General features: G+C 39.8%; 1 protein-coding gene across 2 annotated transcripts in view; it reads right to left on the bottom strand.

Annotated features, from left to right (window-relative positions):
- GABRG1 (gamma-aminobutyric acid type A receptor subunit gamma1) overlaps positions 1-9282 on the bottom strand; it is a 58199-nt gene extending 48917 nt beyond the window's left edge. The window contains exon 1 of one of the 2 annotated variants that reach the window (XR_014955084.1): positions 8482-9282. Coding sequence is in view for 1 of the 2 variants with exons in the window: in XM_021524837.4 (XP_021380512.1) it covers positions 8482-8573 (92 nt within the window). In the remaining variant the exon portion in view is untranslated. The remainder of the gene's footprint in view (positions 1-8481) is intronic. The other variant, XM_021524837.4, reaches the window with a different exon arrangement.
- Between the last annotated feature and the right edge of the window lie 7101 nt (positions 9283-16383).

The following is a 16383-nucleotide window of genomic DNA, read 5'->3' on the forward strand; positions in this document are numbered from 1 at the left end:
ATTATTTCTGCAATTTTTGAGGGAAATTATTAGTTTTAATTTAGTTTAATTAGTTTTAATTTAGTTTAATTAGTTTTAATTTAGTTTAATTAGTTTTAATTTAGAAGGGATCTTGAGAGGTTTATTTCTATTCAAAGAAGGGCCGATCCTGAATTTAGACCAGGGTGCTTGCTTAATCCAGCTGGTATATAAAATTCAATTGAAAGACATCCCAAAACTTCACTGGACATCTTGTTCTGCTGTTTAATTATCTTCCTAGCATTTTTTTTTTCTTTATATCTACTAGAGATTTCCCTGTTGCAATTTATCACCATTATTTCTCTTGCCATGCACCACTAGGAAGTGCCTACCTCTGTTTTCTGGATCATCTCCCTGTAAATGAAAAGCATTTTCCTTTCTCCAGTCAGATCAGCTCTCACCTCTTCGGACAGGTACTCCCACTTGACCAGCGTGGTAGTTCTCTCCTGAGCTCCCTGCAGTTTAAACCCCAAACTGGATCAGTATCTACATGCACTTTCACAAGTGTTGAGCAGAGGGACACAGTCACTTTCCTCAACTTCCTGAATGTGTACCTGATCCCACAGCCCAGAAGGCTGCTGGCCCTCCCTGATGCCAAGGTGCCATGCTCTCCAGCAGCAACTCCAGGTCCATTTGGAAGAGCTGCTCTCCAGCTAGCTAGCTCCAGTCCTGCTGAGAGAGACTTTCCATTCAGGTGCAGGACTTTAGCACTCATCCTTGATGAATTTTATAATGTTCCTGTCAACCCATTGCCCCAGGCTCTCTTGTTCCCTCAGAACAGCAGCCCTGTCTGCAAACGTATGAACTTGGTAAAAGAGTAGTATTTCAAGATGGAAAAAAATGTCTTCAAGAAACATTATGCTAAAATCGTGATTCATGATGCTGTGAGCAGTTCTTGCTCCACCCCAGACAAAGGAAGAAATAGGATACACTTCTCACTTCTCTTTCCTTCCAGCAATTATTCTGTCTTCTGATTACAAACTTGAAGAACATATATTATGATGTCTTCTCAAAGAATCATGGAACCATTTAGCTTGGAAAAGACCTCTGAGATCATCAAGTCCAACCTTTGGCTGATAACCACTTTGTAAACTAGACCATGGCAAATGTGCCAGAGTTGTTTCTTGAACACCTCCAGGGACAGTGACTCTACCACCTCCCAGGGCAGCCCCTTCTAATGTTTAACAACCCTTTCTGGGAACAAATTCATCCCAATGTCCAACCTGAACATCCCCTGGCACAGCCTGAGGTCATTTCCTCTTGTCCTGTCTCTAGTTGCCTGAGAGAAGAGGTTGACCCCCACCTTTAGTGTAGGTTGAACCTCCTTTCAGGCAGTTGTAGAGAGTGATAAGGGCCCTCCTGAGCCTCCGTTTCTCCAGGCTAAAGAACCCCAGCTCCCTCAGCTACACCTCATAGGACTTAACCTCTGTATCTTTCACCAGCTCCATTGCCCTTCTTTGGACATACTCCAACACCTCAATATTTTTTTTTCATAATGAGGGGCCCAGAACTGAACACAGGACTTAAGGTGCAATCTTATTTTCTTGGTTGGTAAGGTTTACCCTCTTAGTGGGTTTTGGCCATACCATGCAATCAAAAAACCAGAATGTAAACAGCCATAGTCCACTGTTCATCTAGACAAAGCAGCAGGAAACAAATGAAGACTTGAACGGAAGGTAAGAGGATAACAAAGAAAATTATAGAACTTAAATAGATAGAACTGAAGAGGAACAACAGGTATTAATAAAGGTCAAAATATCCCCAAACTGCTAAGGAAGGACACAATGTTGATAACTTCTCTGGATATGTGAAACATGGCAGTACCAAATTTCCTGGAAGTTTCAGAGTGATCATCACACAAAGACACAAAGACAGCAACATGTAAATCCTTGTGTCACATGTCAGCACACCATTCACACAAGATCTACACTTGGCTGTTGAAACGTTAATTGCCATCAAATTCAAAATGAGCACATACACTGTTGATGGGCAAAGTGCTTTGATCCAAGATACACTTTTCATAGTGAAACTAGACTTAAAACAAACCTTTGATAAATGAATGCTGAGAACCATAACCTCAATAAAAAGAAGTTAACCTAATTAAATGCCATCCCACACTAACTATAAAATTCACCAAATTTCAAAGTCAATTTTCTACCTTAAAATATCACCAGCATCTCAAAAAATATATCAAATGAGCAATACTTTATAAGGCATTTCAATTTATTTAAGCTGATAGTATTTCAACATATCCATTTGAGCATTTGTTCTAACACAAATCATCACATATTTCCTGCAAAATCTTCAGGTGACAAGAAATCTACTACAACCCTTCACAAAACCAAACTTATTTGAAATAGTTCCAAATTCTGGTGCACATGTGAGCAGGTACCATCCTTGTCCCACAGGAGCCAAAGAAATATGCATAGACTGAAGCAGCAACAGAACCAGACAGAGACTTACATTGAATTGCACACTGCAATTGCAACATATAAGTAAATAAGAAAAAGCCATGCAACTACAATAATTAGGCAATTATAACATGTACCCAATAGAAATACAACTAATAGGTTCTACTGAAATTTTAGTGTAAAATTAGGCAATTATGGACTAATCCAAAGATCAGTTAAGTTAATGAATAATTGTATAGAAATGTGAATATACTCTGTAAGGACTAATGGAAATACTTAAACCATGTAATCAAAAGCTTGCTGTCTCTCTCTATGCACAAAATTGTCTTCTCTGATGTAACTTATTGTGTATTATGTTACACATATCTTTAAAACAGGGAAATTATACTTCTTGTTAGATGGTGACTAAAATTTATGGTAGTCAGAGCTGTCCTGCTGGACACAACCCACAGGCCATCAGCTCGATGGCCCTCACTGGCAAAGAAAGAACCTAAGGTAGAGGTCCATAGGTTACCTGCAGCAGGTCTGACACAACCCAATCCATATCCAATGGCTGTATGAGGATGATATTTAGAACGGTTCTCCTCCAGGGAAAACAATGAAGACACTTTAATATATAAAAAAACTATATAATTTATTCTGTTGTACAAATTTTACTTTAAATAATGAAATAAAAAAAAATTTCCTGATTTACATTGACAGTTTACCACCTAAATGAACACATCATGCTACAATATTTTACTAATATAAATTCTATCCAGTCAAACTTTATTTAGAAAGAAAAACTGTCAATAATACGACACTACTAATAATAATAATAACACTTAATCTTTCATAGTACACTGCCTTAAACAAGAAGAAAATCACATTAAAGGAAAGGACTAACAATCTATTTGAGACACCAAATAATTTAATCAAAAGGGGATGTATCTTGTTCTACCTCAGATTTTTCCTATCCATTATGTCTCTCTCTCTTCCTTAAAACAAAGAAAAATTGATTTAGAAACACATAGATTTAGAAAAACAGAGTTAGCCATTCACACCTTACGAGACATGAATGTAGTGACACAGAAAAGGATCTGACAACCAAGGCAAAAAGAACATGAGTTACACCTGAACAGGATTGGAGCTAATCCTGTGAGAGAGTATCTGAGCAGTATGAAGTAGTAGTGAAGCAATATTCTGTGTGTATCTCTTCTTAAGAAAAGAAAATGGAAAGTGCTTAGAAGTGGTTAAGAAAATCATTAAATATTTTCTGAAGAAATGTAGGTATCTCAGTTTACTTATGTGAGAGGAGACTGTAAGCAGTGATTATCAAGTTTTTTCTTAAACTATATATACCAGGATGTGCTTTGACAATTAGTTTGTATGACTGCAGCATGAGTAAACCAAATCCAGTGGAAATTTTCACTCTGCATAGAGTGTCTCAAATTGTGACATATTTGTATAAAACTCATTTTGGACTAGATCATTCATCCTGCAGCAACTGCTTGGAATCCAACCCCACTGGAGCTTCCTGTCACCCAGAGGTGAGGAGGTTTCTACAACATATTATGGAAGACTAGGCTGGAAAGAGAAAGGCACCAGGATGTTTTCTGACCAAAATGTTGATTCCTCTAAGAATTTTCAGGATTCACTTGAGATGCTCTGAGTCCTTCTCAGAGCAAAACTTGGCAGAGGCAATCAGAACAAAAAAAAGGTTTTTATGACTGTTATCTTGTTGAAGAGCAGATGGAAGTAGACCACATTCTGCTCCTGAAGAGCAGCTGCAGCCACTGATCCATACCTTGAGGCTACCCTGCAGAACCAGAAGTATAAAAGAAGACAGGGATTTCCCCACAAAGAGATGGACATGGGAATCCAGTGGCTGAAACAGATGTAGCAGGTTACACTGGGAACAGGAGATCCACTGGCTGGAAGCAGAGAAACCTCAGACTAGAAATACTGTATAATATTTCATCCAATTCCTCCTTATCAAGTCTGTATGCAGGGACTAAGTTAAACTGAAGAAGCAAACCTCATAGTGATGCCAGGGTAAATTCTCCAGTTTTCTTTAGCCTCTTATGTATTCTTATATAAAACCAGATTATCTCAACAGATCCTACTGACTGGAAAATCCCCAATTAAAGCATATTTTAGAAACTATTTATTTCCATCATATCCATATCACTGAAATTGCCCTCTTCTTTGAAATAAATTCTGTTCTGATGAACTCCTGATGATCTCCCTAGTCTCTCTAGTTACCTCTATTAGTTCAGTGTTGCTCCATGATTTACCACCTTAGGTTTATATACATATAGAATGAATTTTTTACATAGGCTTGTAGGCCACTAAACACAGTATTTTCAGTCTTAAATAATGTTTGCGTGTGTAAAAATGCAAAATCAGGACTTCTGTGTCAATTACTCTGTACAAATTATTACTATTCAGAGAAATTGTTAAGAAATAAAAGTTAGTGTCCTTGTCATCCACCAGCCTTTGAAAGGTTCCTGTCAATGTGTTATAGTCATTTATAATTACTACTTGTCTCTGCTGCTCTTTACCAAATAAGTTACGATATCGTTATTTTACTTGTGCACATGATCAATTTAGGATGCAGTGCAAGGAGTAATTCAAAAGTGCTACTCGCTTCTATCATAAATAGTGCTACAAAAATGGGGTTTGGGATAATCACTTTTGGTTTTCTGTGAATTCAACACATATGTCTGTTTTAGTTTATATATATATGATAGCCCAAACCAAAGCAACTCTGTTTCAAACAGTGCATAAACCTAGTCCATTTAAGTGGGTCTACATACTAGGTGTTCTGTTTGACCCAGATTAATACAATTTGTCCAGAGCTTCAAGTATATTACAAGGGGACCTCCTGATCCCCTTGTAATATACTCTGTAGACAGACTCCTGTACTCAGAAAAAGAAAGTGAACAAGCTCAACAAGTGCTTATCTGTAAATTCTTCTGTCCAGCACAAAAAGACTTGAATTTGCAGAAAAGGTGCTTTTTTAAACATCAGGCATATTTAAAAAACAGAAAGTTAAAAGTAAATGAAAATTTGTTTCAATTTTCTGAGAGCCTTTTCTTTATTTAACAGATTGACATAGTTTGAAGGTTTCCTTGAAACTGCTGTAAGAAGATTATGTGCAAAGAAGATAACTATTTCTCAATATTTAGGTCTCTTTAAACTTTATAACAATAAAAGAAAATATTAACAAACTTTCAATAAAATAAACTGTCTTTTAAACCACTGGGACTGCTGAATAACAAGTTCTTTGTTATCACATCATGAACAAAGCACGTAAGAGTGAGGATAATAATGAACAAACATCACAGATGTTCAAATGAAACAGTAAATCACTATTATCAAGCACTAAGAAACCAACATTGTTATGACAGGCTTAACTCTGATCCAGGAATTTATATAAGAAGAAAATGTAGGCTGTATTATATATTTTCCTAACAGATACTTTGAAAAGAAAATATCAGTTGACATTTGTACCTGCTGACAGTTGCATTTCAATAGAGCATTTATAATTGCTTTTAAAACATCAGATTACAAAACGAAAGGGAAGATATGGCCAAAATTAAGTTAAGCTTAAAGCATACTTTTAGGCATGTTAACCAGCACATACCATTTAAAGAAGTATAAATTAGAAGAAATGTTACAGTTATGGTGCACCTGTACAGGTGGAACTAAGAAAATAACATTAATTATATTGTCAGTTCTTATGCTCTGCCTATCAATTATCTGTTTGTTTGAATTCAACAAGAATAATGGGTTTGCCAAACATTTAGGACTGCAGTGACTGCTGGGTAAGTACTCTTTCCAGGCACACATCTTGTAGAAAGGCTCACAGCCCAATTTCTGCTACAGAAGAGATATCTGCGATTTACAAAAGTAGTCCTTCAAAATACTAACCCATTAAATGAAATCAAGTGCATTGGCCATTCTGATTGTTAGCACTGAAGGTTAGGAACTAGAAGTAAACAATGGCTTTATGGGAAAGAGCTCCCACACTTTGGTGTGGGAAGTTTGGTGTAACGTAATGGAACAGCTTTTGGGGCAGTTTCTTAAAAGAATAAACTCTTGGTTGGGCTCAACTTCCAGTGCCCTTGCTTAGGCTTTAGCTCCATTTGTTACAACTGAAGCCACTTTATTCATATTCAGCACAAAGTATTTTGTGTATACATGCATACTAAAAGTGATGCAATTTGCATCCTTTTAAAAATATGTGCTGAAAAGGCAGACTGGCTCCTGCAACATAGTTTTAGAAAAACTGGCGGAGTTGGTGCAGCCTGGTCTACTCTTGAGAAAAAGCATTACTACTGTGTTTTAGTTTGAGCTTCAAGGAAAATCTTGGGCTGAAACTATAGAGAGGCATCCAAAGAAGAAAAAAAGTAGTATTTCCATCCTGCTTTGTAGCAGACCTTAAAGAGTGCCAGAGGTCCTAAGATCCCCGCAAACACCCATGAATTGCAATGCACTACATACCAGAGAATCATGATCTGCAACACAAGTCCATTTGAGGTCACTTAAAAGGGAAAAATAAAAGGAGAGGGGGTAAATCTTTCAAACACCTTGTAGCCTCTGAAAAAAAAGTCAAGGCTGAAAAGAGTTGATTCAGACACATGGATATTCATACCAAAGGTTCCCTTTTATCTGAGATGTCCTGGAACACAGAACAAAACAATGCATGTAAGTTACCTCTTTTTCTCACTTATCAACTTCTTTATAAATGATAATATTAATGAGATGCATCCATAGTAATCTACACCTAGTTTTATAGTCCCAACCATAGTCTGATTTGCAAAGCACAATGAAGTATTTTTTTAGCTAGTTCTCCTTTGTAACTATGTCTTTGAACTGATAAATTAGCATGCATGTTCTTTTCTCTCAAACCACTTGATAATTTCTTTCACACCTGAGGTACACTATGATCATTAAGAAACATTCTGAAGATGCACAGCTGCACTGATATAATTTTCATCAATGCCTTTGAAAAACATTTCCATAATTTATCAAGGTTTTAAAAGACACAGGTTAAGAAAAGTATAATCAGTGGCTTTTTTAACTAGGATAACACATCAGCTTTCTGAAGTTTGTAGATGTGATGATATCAACATACGTCACACATTCAGTGTGGGGAAGGGGTCTGGAGTATGATGGACTTTAAAAGTGTTTAATAGATTTTTCTTTCCCTTTCCCTTTCCCTTTCTTTTCTTTTTTTTTTTTTTTTTTTTTGCCAACCTTTACACTACACATTTTTATATCTTCTAGAATGATAACTTCGTCTTTCGTTTAAAAGAAACACATTGAGCAACAGTCAAATACCCTTTATTTATACCTGAAGTGCTGCTTTGTGATTTTTCTGAGCATAACCTGTGGAATGGTTCACATTAGCTCTGCATCATTAGTGGAATTAATGAATTATCACATTGCTTTTCGTTGTTATGGGCACTAATAACACATGCACACAGCTGTGCCAAACTGCTGTTTCTTCAGAGGTCTGCAGCTCAATTTTCTAACTCCCCCTTAAAACGCACGTTTCCAACTTCTGGGACTTGAGCAGCTGCCCTGCCCCATCCCACGCGTGAGCCCGGTCCCTCAGCGGAGCGCTGCAGCGGCAGGCGCTGGTGCCGTGCGTTAGCCCCGCACGGGTCCCGCTGCCGCGGTGGGTGCCCCGCTCCAGCAGCTGCGGCAGCGGCAGGAGCCAGCCGCGCTCCTGCCCCTCTCCCGCAGCCGCGCGGGGAGCTGGCTGCCGGGCCGCCCTCGGCATGGGGGACTTTCCCCAGCACTGGGCTCACCAACCCGCCCAGCGAACAAGTGGGATGCGGCTGAAGTTTTACTTTGCCGGCGCCGGCTCCCGCCGCAGCCGCGCGTGGGAGCCACAGCGGCGGCACCGACACCTTTTTGGGTTGAAGTTTAGCGGCGCAACACGGCCGCCTCTCCTGCCCCTGCCCCTGCCCCTGCCCCCGCCCGGAGCCCCGAGCTCAGGCTGGGGCGCGATTCGCAGGTGCCGCGTCCCGGCGGGCAGGCGGGGCCCCGCCGTACTCACCCGCTGCCCAGGCGCACGGTCAGCAGCAGCAGCAGCAGCCGGGCCCCGCGGCGGCGGATCCAGCGGGGCGCGGAGCCCCCCCAGGCATCCATGGGCGTTCAAGGCGCTCTCCCTTGCCCGAGTTTTCTCCGGAGAGGCTGGGAAATTGCGACCCTACCGATACCACCACCCCCCGGCACACGGCAGGGAGAGGGAGAGGAGGGGAGGGGAAGGGGGAAAAAAATAAAACACCCAAACAGGTAGAAACCCACTCTGCAAGGACCGAGCAACTCGCCCAATAGGCTCATCAGGTTGCTTCATAAATTATCCTAAAACTGCTGGACGAATCAATCCCTAGCAGAGGTGGAGCCTCCTTTACTAGAAGGGAAACATGCCTGGGAGAAAGGGTGGCATTGATTTGGTATTTTTCTTCAAGTAGGTAAATGAAATAGACCTTACAAATATACAGATACATGCAAATATAAATGGGCAAAATGCATAAAATGTTAAATACATGTTTAAAGCTACACATATATATTTAAATATTTCTAATTTTGAAGCTGCTCAGAAGGCGACCTCAGGCAGGCGGTCCTGTCCTCCCCGCCAAGCGGAGACCCGCAGCCGGGAGCAGAAGCGCCGGGGATGCGCACGGACACCCGCGGGACCGCGCGTCTCTACGTCCGGCCCGATCGCGATTCTGGGGGGCGGCCCCGGCCGCGGGAAGGGGGCATCCGCCGTCCCCTCCTTCGGCCCCGGGAGACGGAGCACACCCCCAGCCGCAGTGCCTGAAGCCGTGCTGGAGGCAAGGGCGGCCGCGGGCATTGCGCGCCGCCGGGATGCGAGCGGCGCAGGCTCCGCGGCTGCCGGCGGCTCTGCGCGGCCGCGGAGCGCCCCGGGGGGACGGGCGGGAGGCGGCCGATGCGCGGTGTGCGCTGTGAAATGCGCCAGGGCATGCAAAGCGCAAGGGTAGGGTTTTTTTTTTTCCTTTTTTTCCTTCTTATCTTCTCTCGGCTGCTCCCTGCTCCCGGTGTCTCCGGGAGACGCAGGCGGGAAAGCAGCCGGACGTGCCCCGCGGCAAGCCCGCACACACGCACCCGAGGCGGAGAAGCACCGCGGCGGAGGCCGCTGGTTCCGCGCTCGCAGGCTTTGACCGGCGGTAGGGGCGAGTGGGCACGTCCGGGCGCGAATAGCGCTGAATTAACGCGTATTCCTTCCCTCGGCTTCAGGCTGTCGCCAGCCCAAATCCCTGGCCCCGGAGATGCCCTTGTTCGCAGCTCTCTATAGGGCACTCACGGAGTAACCTGTGCACCGAGTTCTCGGCGGAAGTAGCAAACCATTTTACAGTCATCATCATCCTCCTTCAAGTTGTCACTGTACAGAAATGTAAATAATCTCCCATCCAGTGGTTATTCCGATGAAAGGCAGTGTTTTGTCTTCTTTACACATCATCATCTGATTATTATTTTATATATACAGCTTACTGCTTTAATGGTTAAAGAAACTCACCATGCTTCAGAGAGCTGCAGTACATTAAATGAAAATTCAACAACTTGAAAATTAATAGCCAGTCCTGGGGGTACTGGCAGACGGTAAAGGCACATATTATTACATGACCTGAGGTCTCTTTACTGGTGGATTAACACAGCAGGCAGCATCCTAGCATGATGGCAAAGGCATGAGCTCTGAGCATATGCGTTTATTACAAAGTGCAGAAGCAGCTCCTCTGCTGCAGCTGGTGGCACTAGCTCCAAGAAGCAGGATTGCTGGCCCTCTCAGCACAACAATGATCACAGCCCACCCCCAAGTCCCTTTCTCTTTGGGAAGTCCCTGTGCCCTGATAATGGCCATGGTCCTTAGGTTTATTATAAATTTATCTGTTAAATTGATGGCATTTTGCAAAATATGAAATGAATGCCTATGTCTTTGCATTCTGATGTTGTGGAATCATTAAAGCTCTTTACCAGTCCATAAAATTCCACCCTGTCACTGAAAGATATGCAGTTAAAGTAACTACTCTGAAAGTTTGACATAAGAAGTTTAAACATACTTACAGGATTGCAAGACATCTTTTTTCTACATGAGCAGTTTGGAGCATCTACTTAAAAACTTAATTTCACTGCTGTGTAGATCCAGCAGCTTGCTAACCATGAAAGAGGTGGAAGGATACAACTAAAATACATGTAGCATGAATAGTGAGAAAATGGAATTTTTCATTTGATTTCAGGGTTGAGAACACTAAGTACTAGAAGTACTGTTAAAAAATTAAAACAAAAGCAGTGCAAATGATATTTCTCAAATGACACAAAACTAAGTGGCTTCTGGACAAGCTGATTTCAGGTGAATATGATTTTTTCTTGTACTTTCATGTAAACATAGAAACCCATCCCTCTAAAAACTAGAGAAGAAATTATTCCATAATTAAGTAAAATTAGACGAGACATGGGAAAAACTAGATGAGAAATATATATAAAATTTTTGAAAAGCAAACGGGGAACAGAAAATTAAAAAATCACCATCAGAAGAAAACATGAAGGGGAAGAAATCAACTCAGATTGTCTGTATTCCTTAGGAAAATAAAAGAAGAAATAAATGAATTTAAAAACTGCACAATAGAAAAGAGAATTTCAAAGAAAAGCTGGGGAAATCACCTAGTCGGGTGTCAAAAGAAGGAGACGTTGATACAGGACAATACACTAAAAGACACTGAGTTAGTTACTAAGGCCTGCAGATATCTCTCCTCTGCTTGGTAGTGGCACAATCTACCTACAATCTAATCTAACAACAGTATTTACATTCTCAGCTAAAAACACCTTCTGATGCTGGAAGTAAGAAGACCATCTTTAAAAAAAGTCCACCAAGGTGAAGAAACGAGTTAATCATGTCACTTCAGACCTGCCAGGCATCATTTCAGAAACATCAAATTAAGCAAAGTTAAGCAAAGCTATAGGATTCACATCACTACTATTACTAAGGAAGAACAAACCAGAATGGCTTCTGCAATGGAAAACCACGTCACTATCTTCTTCACTCATATTTAACGAGTCTATCAGTAGAAGAACAGAGCTTCATAATTCAGTGTCTTTCAAAATCATTTTAGGTCTATCAGGAATTTAAGATGCATAGTTGTGGGCTCAGTAGGAAAGTAAGGCCATCTTTCAGAAACCCCTTGAGACTACTGTCAGCAATTAACTTTCCATGTTAAAAAGTTGAGTTCTTACAAATCTGCTCTTGAGACTTTTGTATTTAACTGATTACTCACTGAACTAATGGTTTCAAAGAGAAGAAATACAAAAAGTTGCAGATGAAAGTTTCAGATTGGTGAAGTCTATAGAAAAAAAAGTTAATATATTGTTAAATCATCACAGTGTAGAATATAAATTTTAAAATGGGAAGTGATAATGTGCTGACAAATGGAAAAAGAAAAATATTTAATGGGTTGAATTTGGTAAAGATTGTAAGTACCTAAAGTAAAATCACATCTCAGCTGTCAGCTCTGCTGCTACCTAGTAGTGGAAAATCCAGAGAAGACACTTATTCAGAATTAATTGAAATTTCTCCAGGACTGTAGAATAATGCCCATACAAACAGGAGAAGCACTAATTTGAGCAGCTCAGCACCTAAACACTGCTGGAGCTCACTGGAAAACTTTCTCTACTCTTCAGATTTAAGGAGTGCAAGATAGGATAATCCAATGTAAATGACCTCTAAAACACAGCCAGGCTATATCACCAGTTCTCTCTTTTCTTAAGAGTGTAATTATTGACTTGGATTCCATGGTAATACACCTAAACTCATGCACTATAAAAGGAGCAAAGGCACTTTCAATAAGATCTTGATTTCCAGCCTGGAAACCACCTATTCAACCACAAGGTACCTACAATCTGTGATTCATCTAAAAGGACATGAGAAAGAATTTTCATTATTAAAGCTGAAGTCCAAATAGAAGGAGGAGGAAGAAAATCTGCCAGATTATTATATAAACAGTAAGTATCACTGTATTTTTCACCTGGGAGGCTTCACACTTAGTATTGAAGAGCATTTTGATTCTTCACAATTCAATTGCTCAGGACCACAGAGGAACTTAAAAACACTCCCATGTAATTTTACACAGCTGACATCCTACATCTGCTGCATTTCTCTTGGATATAGCTATTTCCCTGACAGGAGCACATGAGAATTGATGCCAGATTTGTATGCCTGCATACCATTTGAGTGCATAAGATCTTTGAAAATCTAGACTTGGTGGATGGCTCATCTTCATTCACTGTGCTTGAGGGAAGTTAATGGCTCCCATGTGGTTCTCTAAGGAGCACTTGCCCTGCTGAGAGCAGTTATCCAGCATGTGGAGATAGAAGAACAAATTATTATGGTGTTCTGTCCTCCACCAAAAAAAAAGTACATAGAATAGCAAGAGCTCAAGGAGCACTGCAGTTATGTCTTCAAAAGGCTAGGTTGACATAACGATATTTTGATGAAATTGCATATGTAGACCTTAACTGTGTAGCCACAAAACAATTTTCTGTGTGCACCTCACACCTTAGATTTCTAGAATCAAAGAATACTTTAGGTTGGAAGAGACCTTTAAAGGTAATCTAGTCCAATCTCCCTGTCATGGGCAGGGGCAATTTCAAAAAGTACACTCATGTCATTTATGTGCTTGCATTTGAGTAAGCACAAACATAAGAACAGAGTCACATGCATAGTATTTAAGACCTGTAACCCAAATGAAAACAGTTCCATTCTTCTTAGGGAAGTTCAGAAAATGTGGTTTTAAATATGCATCATCATGGTTAATCCTACCTGAATGTTTACTCCAGCACAAGTTTAAAAAGCTGTATTAAACAGCATAGTAGCCTAGTCCTACATTAAATGTAAAAAACATCACAAAAATAAAGACAACTAATGAAAACAGTTTGGTACTGACCTTTCTAAAAGAGGCCTTTAAACTGGTGGTGGATATCCACAGGAGGAGAAGAGAAAGATGTAGAAATGTAACTTCAGTGCAGCTTGTATATTGTGTTTTGAACCACAAAATAATTGCTTTCGGTGAAACAGTCAACATCTTAATATAAAATAAATTATAAAATTCTCACTTTTCATAACTAAATACTATTTTAATTATGATTTCATCTCTGATACATTGATTTAACTGCTCACTCACATTACTCATTAAAATGATTACTAACACACACATCTTCAGTTGCACTTAAAAATTAAGTACTTAAAAATTAAAGGGAAGTAATTTCAAGTAGAGAAAAGCTGATGAAGAAAGAAGATGGCACCTATCTTTGTATCCAGGGGAAGGGGAAGTGTTGCAGCATATTAGATGATATTGCTTTACATTTAGCATGTTACACTTCCTCTCCATTTAAGTTAAAATGAAATGAAAAACATATTGAAGTGTAAACACACCTGTGGTAACTAGGCTGGAGTGCTTAGGTACAGAAAGATAACTTCAAACCACAAACATTCCCTTGGTCTCTTACTATTGTCATTGCCTTTCACTAGACCTTCAAATGTTTTCAACACAAGCCAACAAACAGCAAATAAATGCTTTTTGATCTTTCCTGTCTTACAAGGCAGAAGTCCACAATCCTTAACTCTTCTTCACCCAAAGAGCACAATTTTAACTTGGCTTCTCCCTCATTTATCAGACAATTTCCCAGCAAACAGAGACTAGGACCCTGGATTTCTCCGGAGCCTGGATTTACCATCTGTCAAGACACATCCTTGAAGGCAGCTGACTTTGATAGGGAATATGGTGACCAGCGGGAAGAGGGGTACTTCCAAGGGTGAGGCACACATATGCTGCAGACCAGGCAAGGACTTGTACACCAAGGTGCACTCTACTTCATTTAAGAAGTTAAATCCAGCTTGGATAACCCCAAAGTCATGTGCAGGAAGTGAGCACTCTTCAAACCCTTCTCCATCTGTGCTCTCTTCCCTGTCAAGGAAGTGACACAACCCAGGGAACCCCAGTGGCACAAATGTGCAAGGAGCACATGGTTTACATTGGCACTGCAATGCTAATGAGGAGAGTTCAATTTGAAAGTGGGCCATGAGGTGCATGAAAGGGATTGCAGCATCTTTCTGAATGTGCTTTCCAGGACTGCTGGAATGTACTGTGCTCCAGCACTAATGGGTCTTCTGTCTATGGAACTAGATTGGTGCTAGTCTAAAGTAAATCCCCTCTAAACCACACTTACTGTGGCTGCTGGGTTCTCAGTACCAGTGGATGATCTCTCAAGATCTGTTCTATTTCACTTCAGTGTTTGCCAATGTAGCCAAAGCCACAGTGAATTTTTAGAGGACTAGGACCCTAGCATGAATCATGGCAAAACAGTGTGCCAGCGTATGTTCAATGTTGGTTCACCCATACTTTGAAATCCCATAGTAAAGAAATCTTGTCTTTTTGCTGATTTCTCTTGTCTCCAGTTAGGACAAAAATTCCCTTGAAATTGTTAAGAATAAGAATAATTTCACAACTTATAGGATGCTCTCGGGAGAATACTATTTGATTATCTGTCTGGTCTTATTTTGTTAAAGGCTAACAGGACAGCTGTTCTACCTGACTACTGTGAGCACTTACTGTTCCAGCCAGATCAGGAGGACAAAGACATGTGAAAATGAAAAATAATGGGGCAGGCAAAGACTGTGGTCTGTACTCTTTCCAGTTTCAAAAAGATTTTTTTGATACTTGGTCCAGCCTTTGTTGAAAGTTGAAAGTGGCTTTTCAGCAGACCCTATCCTGAATAATCCTCCTTAGAGTATAAGAAGTTTTTTAATCTGCAAAGCACAAGAGATAAAAAAGTCTCTTCAGAAGGCTGCTCTGTCTGATAATTGGAAAACATTTTCTCCAGAATGACAATTTAAACTCTTGGTAACAGTATCCCATAGCAAATCTAAAGGAAGAGTAAAATAATTCTGTCCAGAACATTAACACTCTGCCTGCAATATATGTCACTTGCTGAACTTCTACAATTGCTATTAATTGACCTCTAGGTCTCTCAATTGCAACAAAAGTCTCATATATTTAGAGACTGCTTTTTGATATATTAGATTGTATTTTGCTTCCTTTTACATTCTTTGAAGTTTCACTAAATTTATCCTTTTGTATCCCCATTTTTCTTAAGATTCCTTTACCATCTTCTAATAATTGGTTACTATACTACACTTTATGAAACAAATGTTTAATAACCCAATTAAATACATCACAGTCATAAGTATCTCCTGTGCTTACAAGAGAAATAAGCAGAGATCTGGCTGAACTTCTAATTATTTTAATTATTATTGAATATTCACTACATAAGCAGCTAGAACTTCCCTATACTATACCTTGGTGTAAACTCAGCTGTCAGGTCAATAAATTTATTTACATTTGTAGGATTGTGTTAGAATACATCATGTAAAACCAGCATTCCTCCCTAGTTTAATTATTGAGAGACAAGTGATCTATTACAACAGGGCTTCATTAGATTGTGTACTGTTGATTATCAAAAATCACCTGTGGATAATATCAAACATATAGACATTTAACAGCATTGGGATAGCATGGAGGTTAAAGAATATAAGCATATTCCACTGTGTCATAATGCAGAAGTCTGCTAATATTTTAAATATGTATTTCATAGTATGTTTTCTAAACTACTTCATTGCATCATCAGTATGATGCAAGTGCTTTGATTTTTATATTTTTTAAACATGTCCCAAAAAAGAATAATTTTCCCTCTCAAGCAGTACCAGAAAATAGGGCTAGAAGACACTTAGTCTTCAGTCTGTTGCTCCTAGAAAAACTCTTTTTTCTGTGGTTGTCTTTAATCACTGACTTGCATATTCTATCATTTACATATAATGAAAATTCATCATTTTAGCATGACAAAAAAAATGTTGCTGTGCAGAGATAATTCTAGTGAATAACAGTGA

Source organism: Lonchura striata, chromosome 4 (assembly GCF_050655825.1).
Source record: "Lonchura striata isolate lonStrDom1 chromosome 4, ASM5065582v1, whole genome shotgun sequence".
In the NCBI taxonomy this organism is placed as follows: Eukaryota; Metazoa; Chordata; class Aves; order Passeriformes; family Estrildidae; genus Lonchura; species Lonchura striata.